At 40.3% G+C, this 17,218-nt stretch overlaps 4 protein-coding genes across 11 annotated transcripts in view; 2 read left to right on the forward strand and 2 right to left on the reverse strand.

Annotated features, from left to right (window-relative positions):
• Positions 1-4,932, forward strand: METTL5 (methyltransferase 5, N6-adenosine). Of its 5 annotated transcripts, none has more exons than XM_005484043.4 (8): positions 1-325; positions 905-1,026; positions 1,667-1,781; positions 2,210-2,391; positions 2,770-2,852; positions 3,126-3,177; positions 3,863-3,912; positions 4,819-4,932. In XM_005484043.4, exons 1-8 carry the CDS (start codon positions 213-215, stop codon positions 4,870-4,872), a joined length of 771 nt encoding a protein of 256 aa, XP_005484100.2. In that variant the 5' UTR covers positions 1-212; the 3' UTR covers positions 4,873-4,932. The 5 variants fall into 5 exon arrangements, with proteins under 5 accessions (XP_005484100.2, XP_005484099.1, XP_005484098.1 ...); XM_005484042.4 differs by having other exon boundaries at positions 1-208; XM_005484041.4 differs by lacking the exon at positions 1-325 and adding an exon at positions 425-553.
• The window catches only part of SSB (small RNA binding exonuclease protection factor La), a 21,993-nt gene continuing 9,357 nt past the window's right edge, over positions 4,583-17,218 (reverse strand). Inside the window, exons 1-13 of one of the 3 annotated variants that reach the window (XM_074548532.1) lie at positions 13,402-13,478; positions 12,660-12,708; positions 10,176-10,250; positions 8,543-8,646; positions 8,202-8,376; positions 7,944-8,051; positions 7,753-7,853; positions 7,487-7,558; positions 7,361-7,403; positions 6,619-6,759; positions 6,072-6,255; positions 5,767-5,898; positions 4,583-5,041 (exon numbers count right to left, since the gene is read on the reverse strand). In XM_074548532.1, the coding sequence (XP_074404633.1) occupies positions 4,944-5,041; positions 5,767-5,898; positions 6,072-6,255; positions 6,619-6,759; positions 7,361-7,403; positions 7,487-7,558; positions 7,753-7,853; positions 7,944-8,051; positions 8,202-8,376; positions 8,543-8,646; positions 10,176-10,241 (1,224 nt within the window). In that variant the 5' untranslated portion in view covers positions 10,242-10,250; positions 12,660-12,708; positions 13,402-13,478 and the 3' untranslated portion in view covers positions 4,583-4,943. Of the gene's footprint in view, positions 5,042-5,766; positions 5,899-6,071; positions 6,256-6,618; positions 6,760-7,360; positions 7,404-7,486; positions 7,559-7,752; positions 7,854-7,943; positions 8,052-8,201; positions 8,377-8,542; positions 8,647-10,175; positions 10,251-12,659; positions 12,709-13,401; positions 13,535-17,218 lie in introns of those variants that run through there. The other 2 variants (XM_074548531.1, XM_026791621.2) reach the window with 2 other exon arrangements.
• On the forward strand, positions 4,995-14,059 carry LOC141730468 (uncharacterized). 2 transcript variants are annotated; one of them, XM_074548538.1, is made up of 2 exons: positions 4,995-5,122; positions 12,895-14,059. In XM_074548538.1, exon 2 carries the CDS (start codon positions 13,000-13,002, stop codon positions 13,615-13,617), a length of 618 nt encoding a protein of 205 aa, XP_074404639.1. In that variant the 5' UTR covers positions 4,995-5,122; positions 12,895-12,999; the 3' UTR covers positions 13,618-14,059. The 2 variants fall into 2 exon arrangements, with proteins under 2 accessions (XP_074404639.1, XP_074404640.1); XM_074548539.1 differs by having other exon boundaries at positions 5,018-5,122; positions 12,969-14,059.
• Positions 15,102-17,218, reverse strand: part of KLHL23 (kelch like family member 23) — an 8,734-nt gene continuing 6,617 nt past the window's right edge. Inside the window, exon 3 of the mRNA XM_074548528.1 lies at positions 15,102-16,715. Within this exon, the coding sequence (XP_074404629.1) occupies positions 16,405-16,715 (311 nt within the window). The 3' untranslated portion in view covers positions 15,102-16,404. The remainder of the gene's footprint in view (positions 16,716-17,218) is intronic.

Below are 17,218 nucleotides of genomic sequence, written 5' to 3' on the forward strand. Positions count from 1 at the left end.
TTCGCACACCGATCGGCGGCTTTAAACCTTGATAAATAGATTTTCAACTGTGCAATGGAAAGTCTCATACGAAAAGATCTGTTCCTAAATGACAGTAACCTTCTACCCGACAGCTACGGGCCTCAAGGCAGCTGCCTCGCTTCTTGCTTTGCCTGCGTTTCCTACGGCTGCCCGTCTGCTGGCGGCTTGTGTCGCGCTGCGGTTCCAGGTGAATGTTACTCCTCTCCACGACCGCTTTTCCCAGCGCGCCAGCAAAATTCCAGTTCCTTGTTCTGTCCCTAAGGGCACTCAGGAGCGGGACCACCGAAAAAGCCCGCTCTGCCAGGTGTGTCCCCGGCGCTTTCACAGGCACCGCTCAGCGGTGGCACGTAAGGCTGCAATAAAATGTCTCGTGTTTATAATAAACGAGACCAAAGCTCGCACTTGTTAGCGCCACACGGGGAAGCTCCCTGGCGGTTCATTCCCGCAGGTGCCCGTCAGCCGGGAAGGGGCGGGGCGGCGCGTCGGAAGTCGGAAGTGCGCGGTGGCGCTCGGAGCGCCCGGCCGAGCTGCGGTGAGCGGGCCCGGTACCGAGCGGGGACGGCGCTGGGCGGGAGCGGACGGGGCAGGTGGCGGCGGTCGCTGGGGCCCAGCTCCTGCCCCGCCTAGGGCTGGGCGGCGGGCGGGCCCGGGCGGTAGAAGCGGAGCCCGGGGCCTGAACTCCGGGAGCCGGTGAGGAGCGGGGCTGCCGCCGCCCGGGCATTTCCCCATCATCGGTGCGCCACCAGCTGCGCCCCGGGAAACGGCGGCGTGAAAACACCCAGGAGATGCTGAAGAGCACCAGGGGGTTTTATGTATGAAATAATTTAAGATCATACGTGGTTTATTTATATTGTTGTAACTGATTACACGTTATTTTCTTTAGTAAAACCATAAACATGAAGAAATTAAAGCTTAAAGAACTGGAAAGCTGTCTTCAACAAGTTGATACTTTTGAAAATCCAAAGCTACTCCTTGAACAGTATCCAACAAGACCTCATATTGCAGGTACAGGTGACACACACCACTGTTTTCTATTTTACTATTTCATCAACACTTTTAATTTCTACTGCATTGTCTGAAGGTTTTACACTACACAGTAGTTAAGAAAGCATATCCAGCAGGAATGTGTATAGTAGTACTCTCGTAATGTCTGTCTTTGTTTGAAAAATGCAACCTAAGACAATGTCCCATCCAAAAATCAAATTAATTAATCTAAAAGGTAATGTTGTGATTGAAGCAGTCGTAATGTGTAACTGTAGAAGCTGAAATGGAGCTATGTCATGACCCACAAAAGTAAAAGTATATATAGAGATGCTCATCTATACCCTTAATTATGCTCTTTTACATATTTTATATCCTTCTATTGTTTTTCCCCAAAAAAGTTTAGAGGCATACTTTTTCCACAAGCAATACTTAGAGCTCTGTCTCTCCACCAAAGATCCAAAGTCTGTGACTTGTCAAAATGTTTTTGACTCTTCACATATAAATGAAAAAGAGAATTACAGGCAGTGAGAACATCATTTTAACTAAAGGGGTTTTCTAATGCAAAATTAAGACTTTTCTGAAGGCAGAAACAGCTTTTCTTGATTAATCACATCATATTTGGTATCATTGACCTGTTTTGTTTGGGTTTTCTTTTCCCCAGCATGTATGCTTTATACAATTCACAATACTTTTGATGATATTGAAAACAAAACAATTGCAGATTTAGGATGTGGTTGTGGCATGCTCAGCATTGGAAGTGCAATGTTAGGAGCAGGGTAAGTATTTAATATTTCTGGTTATATTTCTTTCTGGCATAGAAAAGTAGAAAGTAAGATTAAAACATAGCACTGCTGAACTAAAACATTTCAGGTTTATAATCTGGTTCATAATCAGGCTAACATTTACCAAGTTTTGACTATCAATAGCCATTCATACTATGAAAGTGATGGACAGCTGTCATTAACTTGGAAGTTATTTGCTCTCCCCATAAGCATTAAATGAAAACATGAAACTCCCTTAACAAAATTTAGATTTATACTTGAGAAAAGGCAAGAGAACTACTTGCATTTTTATCAGCACTGAATGTATTATGTATGCTTATTACATTTCCTAGATGAACCAAGTTGTGTACACAGATCCCTAATGTAGAATTTAAACACCATTTTAGTTTGCAGTAGACTAATATGTGCACATTTCTTAATAGATTCTGTGTGGGCCTTGACATAGATGCAGATGCACTGGAAATATTTAATAGCAATATTGAAGACTTTGAGCTGACGAATGTCAACATGGTTCAGTGTGACATCTGTTCTCTATCTGACAGCATGCCAGATACTTTTGACACAGTTATTATGAACCCTCCGTTTGGTACCAAGCATAACAAAGGTTGGTAATTGTGACGCTCAGTTAGAAATTGTCACAAACCAAACAGCAAGAGAAATGCTTTCAATGAAACAATCCCTTGTTTATTACTTTATATTGTTTATATTATAATTTCTTAATGTTTTGTTTATCTGGAACCAGCTTCCTAAGATTAGCAACTTCAGCATTGTAACTAACAGTCACTGGGGTTTGAAATAAATATTAGATATTTCATATCCATATAATTTTTATTTTATTGAAAGCAATTGAGTATGTTTTAGAAATACTTTCTGTACCTTAATGTATTCAGTGCTGTTTCTCAAGTAGCTATTATTCCAGAAAAAATTCAGCAGATCTTTGCACTTCCATTTAACAATTCTAATAATTTCATTATTGTTTTAGGAATTGATATGATTTTTCTGAAAACTGCTCTACAAATGGCAAAAACAGCTGTATATTCCCTTCACAAAACTTCAACACGAGAGGTAAGTTCTTCATTTTAGTAGGGCAAGAACTAACCAGACAACGAAATATTTGGCTATATAGATGTCTATAGCTTCACTGATTTGTCAGCTACTTTGTGGGGTATGTTTGGGATAAATACTAATTACATCAAATAACTGCAATCTCACATACATCAAGATAGTTATGTGACCTAATGCTTTGCCTTGAAAATCAAAAGCACAGGAGACTTAATAAGTACAGAGGTGTAGATGTTTATAAAACAGGTAATTTTAAAAGCTCATTTTTACTTGTAGCACATTCAAAAGAAAGCAGCAGAATGGGAAGTGAAGATGGAAGTCTTAGCAGGTAATATTTATTTATTTTTAACAGGAAAAAACCCCAATATCTCTTGGTTTTGTACATTATCTCTAACACTATTAGCCAGTCATAACAGCCCAAGATAAATTCAGGTGTGATTTAACACAGAAATGACACGGGTCTTTCTCTTTTTAGCAGACTTTTAAAATGTTTTTTTTTTTAATTTTTTGCTACCTGGCTAGAATACAAGCAGGCTTAATAAAGCAGAGCTTAATAAAGCTCTGATAAATACATATTCTGTGCAGAATTAGGTTTGTTCCTGGACTAGATTTTGTTTTCAAGCAGAAGTTACCTCTTCCTGCTTCAAATTGCATGTTGCTGAAAAAGAAAGTGAAACACAGGTCAGTTCTCACACACGAAAACAGCATCCTGTCCTTAGCCACCTATATATTTTTGCCAGTTAAGTATCTTCCAAGTTCTTCTGATAACCAGATGCTTTTTACAATCATAAAACTTGGGACATGAAGCTGCACAAGTGCTTGAAACACAACTGCCATCCACTTAACTGTGTGATATGGCCAGCTTCAGTGTTTAGTCATAATGAAGTGCAGAGATGAAACAGGTATGACAGGCCACAACAGATGCAGACATTGGAAACAGAAGCACATGGCTGTAGGGCCTAAGGGACTGATTATCATCCTAGTCTAACATGTCTCCTTTATACTGTTCACAGAACTTAGGTTTGACTTACCAGCATCATACAAGTTCCATAAGAAGAAATCAGTAAGTATAAAACCTAACATAACTTAGAAAATGCTGAGATAAATAATTTCTCCTTAATGAGATTGAAGTTTTAGGGCCATATGTACTGGATAAAGAATGGTCACAGCATTCAGTGGCTCCTTGCTGTTACTCAGTTTGGTAGCTGAACAGGGAAAAGCATCACGATACTGCCAGAGCTGTACACAAAGTTGAAAGCAGCACTGCAATTAGATGTGAAGCTAAGGGCAGCCTCCCTGACTCGACTCCTCTTAGCTCTTAGCTCAATGCTGTCTGCAGCTCTGACTGGAGTGGATGCAGAGCTGAGGGCCACAGTAACAAGGATGTCAGAGCAGTAGCATTGTTTCAGGGCCAGCCTGGGGGCAGCAGGAGGAACTCATGCTCACTAGGAAAAGATACAGTTCTGACCCACAGCATGGCAGCCTCAGCCCACAGCAAGGGCTTTGCTACTGAATGCTGGCCTGGAAGCCATGCATCCCCATCCCTTACCATGAGCAAAGTAGAGAGGAGAGTGAGCAGTAGTTGGAACACTGTTTAGTACATTGAGCAGCAAAGAACAGAAGCTTTAATCAGCTGCTGACTATGCTCTTGGTGACTTGAACTTAAAATTATTTAAGTTTGTGCTACTTCACAGTTGAAACATTATACTATATTAACCAGGCTTCAGTAGAAAGCAGTTTTAAGTTCTGAATTTATTGCCAGCTGCTATTAAACATAACCACAAGATTACAAAGTCCAAAACCTTTTACATTTGAATGAGATGCCAGAAAAACTGAGAAGATTTGACAGTATAAACAAAACTATAAATAGAAAAGTTGTCCAGGGTTTTGTGTTAGCAGTAAGCATGCTTCTTAAACAAAAAAAAAAAAAGCTGTAACCCAATAAAATAAAACTTTTCTCTAATTGTAGGTTGACATTGAAGTGGATTTCATAAGATTTTCTGCCAAAAAAGTCCTGAACTGAGGCATGTATTTAAAATCTATTGAAAACGGAACAATAAACCCACTAATTTTTTAAATTCTTTTATTTGACTATTACTGATTGCCATCTCCATTTTCTGTTTTCAGTTGTTTTGGTGCAGGTTCTTCCTTTTCTGTTTCCTCTAGTGGTCTCTTCTTGGGACTTGCTGGTTCTGCAAGATTGAATATGTAGTCATTCAGAGTAAAGGAAAGCTTTGCCTGAAATCTGAAAAGACCCCAACTCTTCCCACCATGTAAGTTTGAGTCCCAGTTATCTACAGCCACAGCTACACTAGAGGGTTTGCTTATTACTGTCAGTAAAGCTTTTAGATGTTCTAAAATGCCCCATTTGAAGAGCTTCACCCCTTTCTAACTCCACAGCAGGAGGGCAGGTAAGCAAATGAAGGAATAGAATCTACCAGAGTAGGGTTCACTGGGTTTTAGTTAAGCAGGTCTATATGGAATGAACAGGAGTATATAGCACCTGCTTTACTAAATCCCAGCTCCTCCTCTGCTCCAAGCTAAATACTGACAGGCTGAGCTAGTACATCTTCTCCTATCCTTAAAGGAAAAAAAAGCACCAGTCAAAAAGACTGAGTCTGTCCAGTTGGGTAATGCTGCTGACAATCACCATGCTTCAATGCATGGCTGTTTTACACAACCATGCACTATAGCCTTACCTATATACTACTATATAGATAATTATTATCTATATAGTAATTGTCTTAATATGCTTTTTGGACAGTTGTGGAAGGAATTGAGCACAAGACTCTTAAGGCAGATACCGCAAGGAGGGCAGCAATGCCACAAAGCAGAGCCAAATGTGAAACACAAGTACATGGAGCTACTTTCTGTAAAAGTATTGAATAAGCTGCATCAAGTGCACAGAATGACATACCTGTTTTAGTATCATTTTCACCATCTTCTTCATCATTCTCAAACTTTATTTTCTTGCCCTGAAACTGTATTTTTCCTTTTTGTGCACCCTGAGGTATCTTTCCCCCTCTTCCTTTTCCTTTAGTTTTGCGCCCTGTGGAGACATAAGATGGGGAACTTTGTATCATTTGTCTCTTAACTGGCCAGCTGCAGAGACTGCTTTACAGTTAAGGTCGGTCTGCAGTATATATCGACTACCTACAAGTGAATTTCATCCACCAATTCTAGGACATTATAAAGGCTTAAATTAACAAGAGGAAGGAGAACCTTTTGTTTTCTGTTTCAGCAATTCCTGCTGATCTTCCAGGATTTTTTTCAGAGCTTCTTTCTCTGCATCTCCTTCCAGCACTTCCCATGAAACATCCTTGTTCCGGAGCTGCAAGTTTCCATTATGTGCTGCTTTGGCTTTCTCCAGAGCTTCTTTGGCAATATCCTTAAATAGGATAATTCCCTTTAAAAGAAGAGTGGTATTTTCATTTTAATCTTACTGCAGAAACATTCAGCTAGAATGATGAACAGTATATCCTGTTGAGTGCCTCAGCAAATTCATGACTTTTGTATGATTGTATAACATGACCAGACTGAAGCAAAGCCCTCAGACTGTGCTAATGAACATTCTTAGTTTTGACCTTCTCAACTAACAAGGCTGGAGCCTTTATCTGTTCTTCTGAAAGAAGGGAAAAATTAAATTCTCTAAATATTCTGCAATTTCACAAGACAATAACTTACTTGATAACATAAAAGAACAAACATTTAATCATCCATTTTCAAACTTCAATACCAAAATCTTAAGTCCTTGTCTAAGATTACTGACCTCCTTTGCACCTCTGACAAAGTGTATCCACTTGATTTCTCCATGACCAGAAAATACTTCATGGAGGTCTTCTCTGCACGTTTGGTCATCTAGATCACCAGAAAACTTCAAAAGACATCCTGTCTTTTCTTCCAGAGATTTCTAAATTCAATTAAAAACCCCCACATTATCATTGAAGAGTCAAGTTTGAATATCTATATTCCCCCCTCAATCCTATTAAACATACTAGTGATAAGCAGTTGAAGTTACAGTAATTCAAGCACTTTTCCTACATAACCTAGTCCTGCTGATGTCCAAGTCTTGTACAGTGTGTGTCCCCTCCTTTGAGTTTATTTTGCTTACTGTGATACACTTACATGGAACTTAGGACTCCTTTCCCATATTAATCACACTCGTTAAATTTTACAAAACAGCTTTCTGAAGGCTGATAGGTTGGAAATTTGTATAATACTGATGAAATCCTTAATGGATCCTTTAAATACCATAGAAGAATCATCATCTCAATGGTGCATTCAGGAACATTCTGAACAGGCAAACATGTCTCATAATGTAAATTCAGAACATGAGCCTTTAAACAAAATTAGTCTATTGAAAATAATATTAAAACAGCATGACAAAACTCTCTTACTGTAAGTTAGTTGGAAAAGCTGAAGTGACTTTCTAGAAAGTGTTCTGTATTACATTTTAAACAGAATATTCCATGTTAGCTTTATAAAATGTAGGTGATTTAAGAAACCCATACCATTTCAGCATCTGCTGCTTGTTTCTGCTTTTCTTCTTTTTCCCTGCAAAAAAGTTAAATTAGTTATGAGTCAGTTCAAGCATGGTCAGGCAAGCAAGACACACACTTTGATTGGCAGTGACTCACTGTTTAGCTCTTGCTTTCGCTTCTACTTTGTTTTGTTTCCTTTCTTCATTCTTCTTTGTACAATACTCCTCCCTTCAACAGAATATAGGTTAATTTAAATACTGTTATAATAGATGAAATTATTTTTCCAAGCTGAGATGCTAAGTCTCAGTCTCCAAAAGGTACAGCTATTGATGCCATGAAAAACTCACTTCTCAGGCCAAGCCTGGTTCTTGTTAAATCCACCCCTGACCACTGTTAGTTCATGTATCAGTTAAGTGACTTACTTGAAAAGTACGATCAGCTCTGTGTCTTTGTACTTTTGATTTGGTATCTCTGTGAACTTCTTAGCAGATTCAACACTATCAAACACTGCAAATATTGAGCCCTGTTAAGTGATAAGAGATCTTGTTAGAGTAACTGAACAGAATGCTGTCCAGGAGGGATCCCTGCCCCAGGCCTAAATGCTCATCATTACCTTAAACGTTCTCTGCAATGTTCTCCTCATTTGAATATTTTCAACGGGACCTTTATCCTCAAGCCATTCTTTGATATCATCAAGAGTAGCATCTAGTGGAAAGCCTTTCTGCAAGATAGCAATGAGCTTCAATTATATGCCACAAAGTGACTCTTAAAAACTATAACCTCTATAGGACGAGTTAATTCAAGCTTTATCTCAGATAGTTATCAGTTAAAGACATGCAGGGCAGCATAAAGTAAAGAAAAATTTACTTACAACGTATACAGATCTGTTTTTAATTGCAGCCTTATACTGGTCATTTAATTCAGGAAGAGGTTTATTTGGAGATCTTCTGATTTTAGTTTTGTCTTCATTTATTTCCATTAAACCAGTCTTGGATTTTCTCAGTGCTTCTACAATAACACCAAAATCTTTTGAAAGGCGACTTAACCTATTGAGTAAGCAGACAGAGGTTATTACAAATACACAGGCAAAACTGAAGGCAGATGTTAAAAAAGAGATGGAAAAGTAAATGCACATCAGGAACACTTGGCCCCAAACAGAGATAGGTAGCTTAAAGTTAATCTTTTATCCACATTACTTGTACTTTGCTTTACCTGTTGAATTTGATCATTACTTCTAAAGGTACCCAGCCATCATCTAGTTTGATCTGTTCCTTTAGAAACTTGTCTCTTGGTAGATTGTGATTGCCAAAATAGTACTGCAAAAAGGAAGGGGGAAGGGGAGGAAAGAGAGATGTGTCTTTAAATTTTCAGTCTTAAAACCTCATTTTCATCTAACAGCTTACTGCAGTAGATTGAGACATACGAAAATTAATTAATCTGAGCAATTGGGAATTCTGAAATTGTTATTTCCTGGTCTAATGTGATCCTTTGTAAAAAATTAGCTGCAATGTGTAAGCTGTAAAAATAAAATCACCAGAAACCAACCCCTCAAAAACCCAAACAAACCCACCCCACACCAAAACAGTTCTTCATCCAGTGGCATTAATGAGGCAAAAAGAGATTGCAATTTTGTTTAGGAAAGGAGTAAAGCTTTTTCTGTTAACATGATAAGCATTTATCACCCTGATCAAGCTTAGCTGAGTCAACAGTCAAATGTGTCACCAGCAGATCCAGGCTGCACTCATTTAAGGAGTACGTATGCAAGAATATGGCATGTGCACACTGAAAAATCATACACACAGACTGGAATGTCTAGGTCTCATTCGAGAAAACACTGTAAGGTAAAGAAATCATTATTTGATTTTTAATTTTAATTATTATGTTCTTATTTTGATCTTGTCCGGCATGGGAAGACAATTCACTTCAAGACAGACAAGTTAATCAGATTCTTTCCGTGCAGTCACCTAGCAAAGCTCAAATACTTGAAACCATAAAGTAAGCTGGAATATTTTCACCAATATCGTGGTGCTTTGAAAAGTCAGTGCAAGTTTTACAACACTACCTCTTCCTCCAGTACATCTCAAACTCACATTACCAAAATCTAGTTTTGTCAACTATTTATATGTAACAAACCACAAAATGTAGAGGCTGAGGAATCTCCACATTTTGTTTGTTTGTTACAAATGAATAATGGCTCCATATGGTAATGGGCATTCACGTGCAGCTTCATTTCTGTCCTTCAGCAAAGTGGTTTTGTTCTATGTGCCATTTAAAGCAATGGGCTCGGGTTTTCTGTTGTAGGGTAACCCTGCAAGTTTCTAAAGAAAAAAAGAATTAATCCAAAGTAGGCATATAAGTTTAATTGTAATTTGTAGCAATAAATTACAAAGAACTAAATCACAATAGCAAGTTATGCAATTGTGCTACTATTTTGACCAGCAGAGATTCCTGAGGAGGATTTTTTCCCCACAAAAATTGAGGCACATAGAATTAAAATGCACTCTCCTCCTATTTGCACATGTAGAATAAATAACCCCAGCAAACATGGTAGTAAGTTCTTTAATGATTCACTTGCTATAGCACCTAAAATGCTAGCAAATTAAACCTTTTCTGTTTTGAAATGGTGTTCTTACAAGCAACTCTAGAGAAGTATATCTTCCAACTTAAATTACAATTATGACTATCCTAAAGTATTAAATACCTATTACAGAGTTCTGACGTTGTTTAAAGAGCTGAAGACTTGAGTCTAATTCCCAATAATGTAAGCTTCCAGTTAGCCAAGTCCCTGCCAATGAATGCCCCCAAAACACCTCGGTCCAGATCCCAAACTATAAACTGAACTCACCTCAATTTGCTGACAGATTTTGCTTTCCAAGATAGACATATTTTCACCATTTCCATTTTCAGCCATTTTCACCAGCTGTTTTGAAGAGAATACAGAGCAAAAGCACTAAGTTTTGAATAGTATTTTCCACAGACTTACATTCATGTAGCATTGCATTGCACTGCAGCCCATCTAAATAAGGTAACAGCCAAGTTCATTAGCCATACAGTTATGTCTGGGAAGCAACTACCAACACGACTGCAGAACTCCAAGAGGAAACTATGAAACAACTGGGGAAAAATCCCCTCACTTTGGTTGTTAGGGCAGCTTTTGGCATTCAGCAGTCAAGATAAAATTTAGGAAATGCTGGCACTTCTCAGCCTTATTTGTTACATACCTTTTTCTAGGCACAGATTCTCAGTTTAGAACAACAAAACTGAGAGTCAACAACATTTGTTTTTTAAGTCAAATCCAACCTCTCATCACTAGGCAAAACAATCAATAACAAAAATGTTCAATTCCTACATAGGTATAATGAGAAAGTGTTTCTGAAGTTTCTGCCTCCTGATTAATCTTTGGAAAGTTCACAGAACTTACTGGAGGATGGAATGAAAATATCTGCATTTACTGACACATCCTAAAGATGTCTCCTTCTCTCCCTTACAAATGTGTCTTCACTGCAGTTCTGCTTCAATAGTGAATCAAGTATCTTTATAACGTAAGAGATTTTAACTTGGAAGTAACTTTACTTAACTGGCAGCAGGTGTATAATCGCAGTACATCAGATGCAGTCACTACAAAAGCAGCTACTGGCCAGAAAATAAACTGGGATCAAACATTTTCTATCTAGTTGCTTTTAAGATAAGGATAGAGTGTGAAGATTATTCCTTGAGAAAAAATGTAGCTTTATGAAGCTGTCAGAAATTAGACTGAATTCAGTTTTAACTATGAAGCAGAGATTTCTTCTTTCTCCCTTTGAGCACTACCACACTTTTTAAATCCATCTGCAGAAGTTACAGAGGTTTCCTGGTTGTATTCCCCCAGTTCATAGATCTGTGATCACAAAGGCTGCTGGCAAAGATGGTTCTGCCCTCATGGCTTGCTGGTTTACAGGGAGATTTGACCATACACCTGCTGCTCCTCTGCTGCTTGCAGGGCAGTAACATCTTTCACAGCATCCAGATGACTGGCAACACAGAAGCAGGGAAAACTCCCCCGAGGTGCCCTTGTTACAGGAAATTATGTTCTTCAGCAGAATGCCCCGTTGGCAGCCTCATCTTCTTATTTTAGTAGTTTAATTCCTCAGTAACTGTTCAGCCTGCTGCAGCCTGCAGTATTGTCATTTCCTCCTCTTCCTGATCTCAAAGCCACATTCAAGCCTTTGAACTTGTAATTCTTCAGCACTTACAGCCTTGAAAGGTGCTGTGCCTGCACCTGTACCTAACTGTAACACTCTTTAAAGCATTTAAAGCATGATTTCAGCAAGTGGTAGTTGCCAGCTATGCTGAGTGTGATCCATAAAGAAAGCACTTGACAGAACCCAGGCTGGAGCACCCAAGCTGAGAGTTGCAGTTATTTCAGAGATGTCCCACATGAGCCACCCTGACTAGAGGAGACAAATGCTTCACCACCATTCAGGTGCTGGTACAGTCTTAGCACCCTCCTTGTGAGAGAAATCAGTGTTCTATTTAACATTACACCAAATTTGATCTAATTTAATGGCAACCTACAGAGCAGTCTCTGCCTGCTGTCCAGTCTGCCTCAGCCCAGGTACCAAAACACTCAAAACCAAAAACTCAATTTCCACATAAGGCTCAGCTTCACTGTCAAGAAGAGAAAAAAACCAAGTCTAAGGAAGTAGAGTGTTTTCAAGGTTAATACAAAAAAGCATGATCCAACACAAGACTTAGGACGAGTCCTTTAGAATAAGTCTTACACATGGAAAAGTTTTTTCAAAAAGCATCCTTTCAGCTGCAAGTAACAAACTTAGTGGTGTTAGTAAGGAAGACTAAGAAAGACTCAAACTTGCCATGCATGGAATTCGGTCAGTGATTGAGCTCTAACCTATTTAGAACAAAAGCAGAAGCAGACTTCTAATTTAAGAGAAATTCTAGCCTTTGCACATGCACATGCTCACTTCAGACTCTCTAGCTCAGTCATTTGGCACAAGACAACTTCCAGATCAATAGTTTTCAGTTGCTGTGCAGCAGTGAAGACTGATAAAAAGCTCCAATGAACAGCAATCACGGTCTGAACTGCATGCAAAATCCTACAAAACATTTTAAGGGCTTTCTTAATAAACTATACTGACTTGTTCCTTCCATATGCCAAAAGTCTGTATCAGTACCACATGAAACATTAAAAAAACAGGTTAAAATAAAGCAAGTAGACATTAGGTTTAAATTATAACCAATTACAGTCAACTCCTGTACCTAGAACAATTAGATCCCACACTGTATTAGCTAGATCATGCCACAAGAACTCCCAAGTAGATTTTCCTCTTACCAGACATTTAGTTTCTAGTTCAAGACAAAGTTTAGTTGCGGGCTGGTTACTGTAATAGAGTGGAAGGCTTTGTTTTAAAAAGAAAGCTTTCCCGTTAAGATAACATGGACCTGTACTCATATTGTGCCTCCTTCAGGAATCCCTGCATAAGAGGTCTGAGCGTGGTTTTTATTTAAGGGTAATTACAGCCACACATTTTCACAGATGGTAATTTTAACTATTTTTTTTTAAGTAGAAACGGTGCAATGGAAGAAAAAAATTCTTAGAATTCTGTAAGTAATTGAAATGTCGTTCCCTGAACTGTGCCAGGAGAGCATCAGTTTGCTGTTGACACTTAGACATGCCTGCAGCGACAACACGCGGCCGGACAGCCTGGGGCGCCGTGGCCCAGCCTCCCGCCCAGCGGACACCTCTCCCTCAGGCCGGGCCCGGCTCCCCGCGGCGGGAGCGCTGCCGCCGGCTCCGCTTCCCCGGCAGAGCCCGGGCCCCGCAGCGCGCACCGAGTCCTGCGGGAAGCGCTGCTGGCGGGAAGCGACCGCGGGAGCGGCGGCACGGCCGGGCCGAGACGGCACGTGCTCCCCTGCTCCGGGAACCCTCCCTGCCTGCCTCCCTCCCGGCCTGGCCGCCGCCCCCGCCGCCAGCCCTGCCCCGGCGCGGCCCGGCAGGACCGGGCCCGGCGCGGCACAGCCGAGCAGCGGCAGCGGCGCCGCCCGCGAGTCGCCGGGAGCGGCCCCACACGAACCTGCGCGCTCGGGCCCCGCTCCGCCGCTCCAGAGACCGCGAGTCGGCGCCGCGCAGCCCAGCAGCCCCCGCGGCCCGCCCGCCCCTCACGCGCGCGCCACTTCCGGGGCGGGGCGGGGGCGGGCGCGCCCGCGTCCGTGAGGGCCGGGCGCGCGGGGATTGCGCTCACCCGGTCACCCTTTCTGTCGCCGCTTCTGCGCGCTGGGAACAAAACTGACAGCTTGAATTTGTACACTAGTGGTATATTCACATTTAATAGGTATTGCAAACATTCACTTAAACACTACAGATGTACTGTGGGCATCTATAGTACTACAAACAAGGGAACTGCAGAAGTGAAAATTTTAAGCAATAGTATTGATTTTACAATTGATCTGACTTCCACGTTACTTAATTTTCTAGTTTATAGGTGAAACAGTAAAACAATAAAACTGTCTACCACAGTACAGGTCACAGGTCAATAGCACAATAATTCAGTGTTTACATTCAACTGTTTGTAAAAACATATTCCACAGATGGCTAAGAGATTCCTCATAGGCTGCTGACCAGGGGTCAGAATCCTATTCCTCCTGCTGAGTTCATGTTCCTGCCTGTGCCTGAGACCTGATTGCAACACATCTTGGGATGTGCTACATGAGTTAACTTAAAACGGCATCGTAGGTTATTGTGAAAAATAGCCCCAGTTGAAATTTAACCATTAGTCCAAACTTACTCTTCTCTCCATTTATTCTAATGCATTGAAAATCTTTGAGAAATTAGGATTCAACTGAAGTACTAAGCAGCAATTTCTCTGACTTTTATTTATGCCAGACCAACAAACTCTTTCCTGACAGGGGAGAACAAAAGGCTTTTTCTCCACTTTGCACTTAACACTGAGGCCAAACAGCAGCATTTGCTTGCTTGCAGGTTGTCCAGGGGCACAAAGCAGAGTCCAGCTTCCTGTGCCTGTGCCCCAGCCCTGGAATCCCCAGCGCTGTCTTTCACCAACATCAAGCACCTGGTTTGCAAGCAGTTGGCAAGTGGATGCTGAGGGGTTTAGTTTTGTTATTCCTCACCTTGTTCTCAGATCCTTTCACTGACTCACGACTGTTGGTGACAGGATACAGACCAGAATGAACCTCAAGGCCAGCCACAAGCAGCTGTTCTATGTTTGTGTTTTTCAACAAACATGAAGCTTCATAATCTGCACTGAAAAATTATATAAACACATTGAGTTCAATGTGGTTTCATTCAATACAAAGATCACCTTCCTATTCTTGTGATGTTGTCCTTTCAATCTCCACCTGCCCTTGAGCAATTGTCGGCTGTGGAGATATTTCCAGGAGAAACAAACTCAATTTATCTCTTGCTCACCTGCTTGGCCCACGCATTTCAAACAGCCTCGGAGTTCAAGTCTCTACCCCTCTTTAGAGTCTTTAAACAATTTATGTGGGATCCCTGAATAGATCTCAGTGAGATGGGTAACAAAGCAAAACACTGAACACACACACAAGCTTCTGACATAGTGAGGCAACATATGAAAATATCAAAAAAAGAACTGTACATATACACCACAGAACTTCACATCAAAGCCAGAACTGAGTGCCACCTGCTACAAACAGTCAAATGCAAGTCAGAAATAGCATAAAAATGTGAAAGAATTTTTAAAAAGCTGAAAATGCTTATGATCAAGCAAAGAAATATTATCAACTCAGAGCTTACTGCTTGGAAAAGTCCTTTATTTGTATGTGAGAAATCCAATAAAACCTAAATTTCTTTATAGATGGCAGTGCTGGTGTGGGAAGTTCCCACCACACCCTACGGCAGCCCTGTATTGTCCCTGCCTCTCACACCAATGTCTAACAGCTCTTTCTGCAGTCATTTTATAAACTGGACTGGGGGATCAGTGCTAAAAGAGCCTTCTCTGTTCCCCAAAGCATTTCTTCATTTGGATCATCACTGTCAGAGTGTAATCTGTTTGTCTGTAAATCACTTTACAAAAATCCACTTTCTACACAGATTTGAAGATCTCATATTAAGTTCTGAGATAAAAAATAAATAAATCGATCCTATAGATCATATTTTTTCTTCATGCATAACATACTTTAACAAGTTTTTTTCGTTGTTACCTTTGATCAAGTCACAGTTTAGGAAAGATCAAATGGCATTAAACAACATAGAGAAGTTTGAATCTCAGGCGGATGTTAACTTTCCAGTCTCTCTCATTTTCTCCTTCCATTCCACACAGGCACACAGTTGAATTGATATTAAAAAAGAGTCAGCACATTAAGGCCTTTCTCTGAACAGCCCTCCCCCCCAGAAACACCCAAACTACAAATACCTGTGCATCAGCCAAAGATCCCGTTGCAAAGCTTTGCAGAGTCTTTTTTCCTTTCTCATTGGCAATGTCGAAGAGAGTGTGAGAATGGCAAAGAGGAATGCCATTTTACTTCTCCTTCAGCAAAACTAGTGCATGCTTTTGGCCCATGCTCTGGGGCTACTACCAACATTTCTTCTCTCATTCCTAGCCTAAGCTTGTCTTTGCTCTGGCACTTAAAGGTAGAGTTAGAGGCATCCTGTAAATGCCCATTTCTGAATCGGATAACCTAGTAATCCCAGTGACATTGCTCTGCATATACCATACACTTGGCAAAGATTTCATCTTAAGGCCAGTAGTCCTTAGAACCGTATTTTGTTTGGCTTTACTCATCTTAGCACCAAGTCATAGTTTCATCCAGTGATTAACAAAAACAAATCAATTTTTCACAGTAGTTCCTATGTTGCTGTACAAAGTATTAGACCAATTTGAGAACTTCCATGACAAAGAATGATTGGACTGAAAAATATATGGAAATCTTTTTATCACATTCATGTTTCTGAGCTGTTTAAAATGAGAACAAATTATATCTAGTTATTAACAATGTTTACTAAGTGATTGTATTAGACAACCCCTGATGAGGTAATCAGTACTGATATGAATACTGCATCTGCTGTTTTCTGTAACAGCAAGATGCAATTGCAATGCTTACACATTATACACACAGACACAGCCGTGTGACCGCATAGCACTGGGAAGATTACCTACTGCTTCCCATTTGTTCCGTTCAGGGTCGTACTTCTCAATGCTCTGCAGGTATGTTCCTTTTGAATAGGAATATCCTCCTGTTACATAGATGCATCCGTTCATGACCACTGTGCCACACTCCATCCTTCTCTCCATCATGTGAGCCATCTGCTTCCACTCATTTTGCTCTGGGTCATAGCAGTCAGTGATCGTGGTCTGTCCACCCACAAAATAGATCTTGTTTTGTAACGTAATTGAACACAATCCATATTCTTCAGAAAGAAAGGAATACAGCACAATTCAGCATGATAACATTAAATTAAACTGCAAGTACATGACAAACATTGGGCACCACTGAGGGCAGCTGAATGTTCTCATTGAGCTTAGGAGACACCTCAGGATTTTCTGCTAGATTACTGCACCAGTACTCAGTGAAATTTGCTTTAAAATCTTAGTTACCAGATGTAGAACACAGAGAAAACCCTTTTAAAATTAGTATAAATAGTTTTTGCCAAATGTCAATGAATAGTTAGGTTTTACAGAAAGTTATATTATTTAATAGAATGTGGACATTCATTAATTCGGTATTTATATAGTGATTTCTATAGAACAGACACTTGAAGAAGGTCTTCCTTTCCACTTTCAGAGTTTGGAAACAGCCCTTGCTGCCCTACAGGCATTTCTTTTTAAATTAGGAATATGCCAAAAACCCCTAACTGGGCTTAAGGACTCCCAGGTACAAGTAATCAAATCAAGCTCTATTTTTGTTAGAGAA

This window comes from Zonotrichia albicollis, chromosome 10 (genome assembly GCF_047830755.1).
Source record: "Zonotrichia albicollis isolate bZonAlb1 chromosome 10, bZonAlb1.hap1, whole genome shotgun sequence".
In the NCBI taxonomy this organism is placed as follows: domain Eukaryota; kingdom Metazoa; phylum Chordata; class Aves; order Passeriformes; family Passerellidae; genus Zonotrichia; species Zonotrichia albicollis.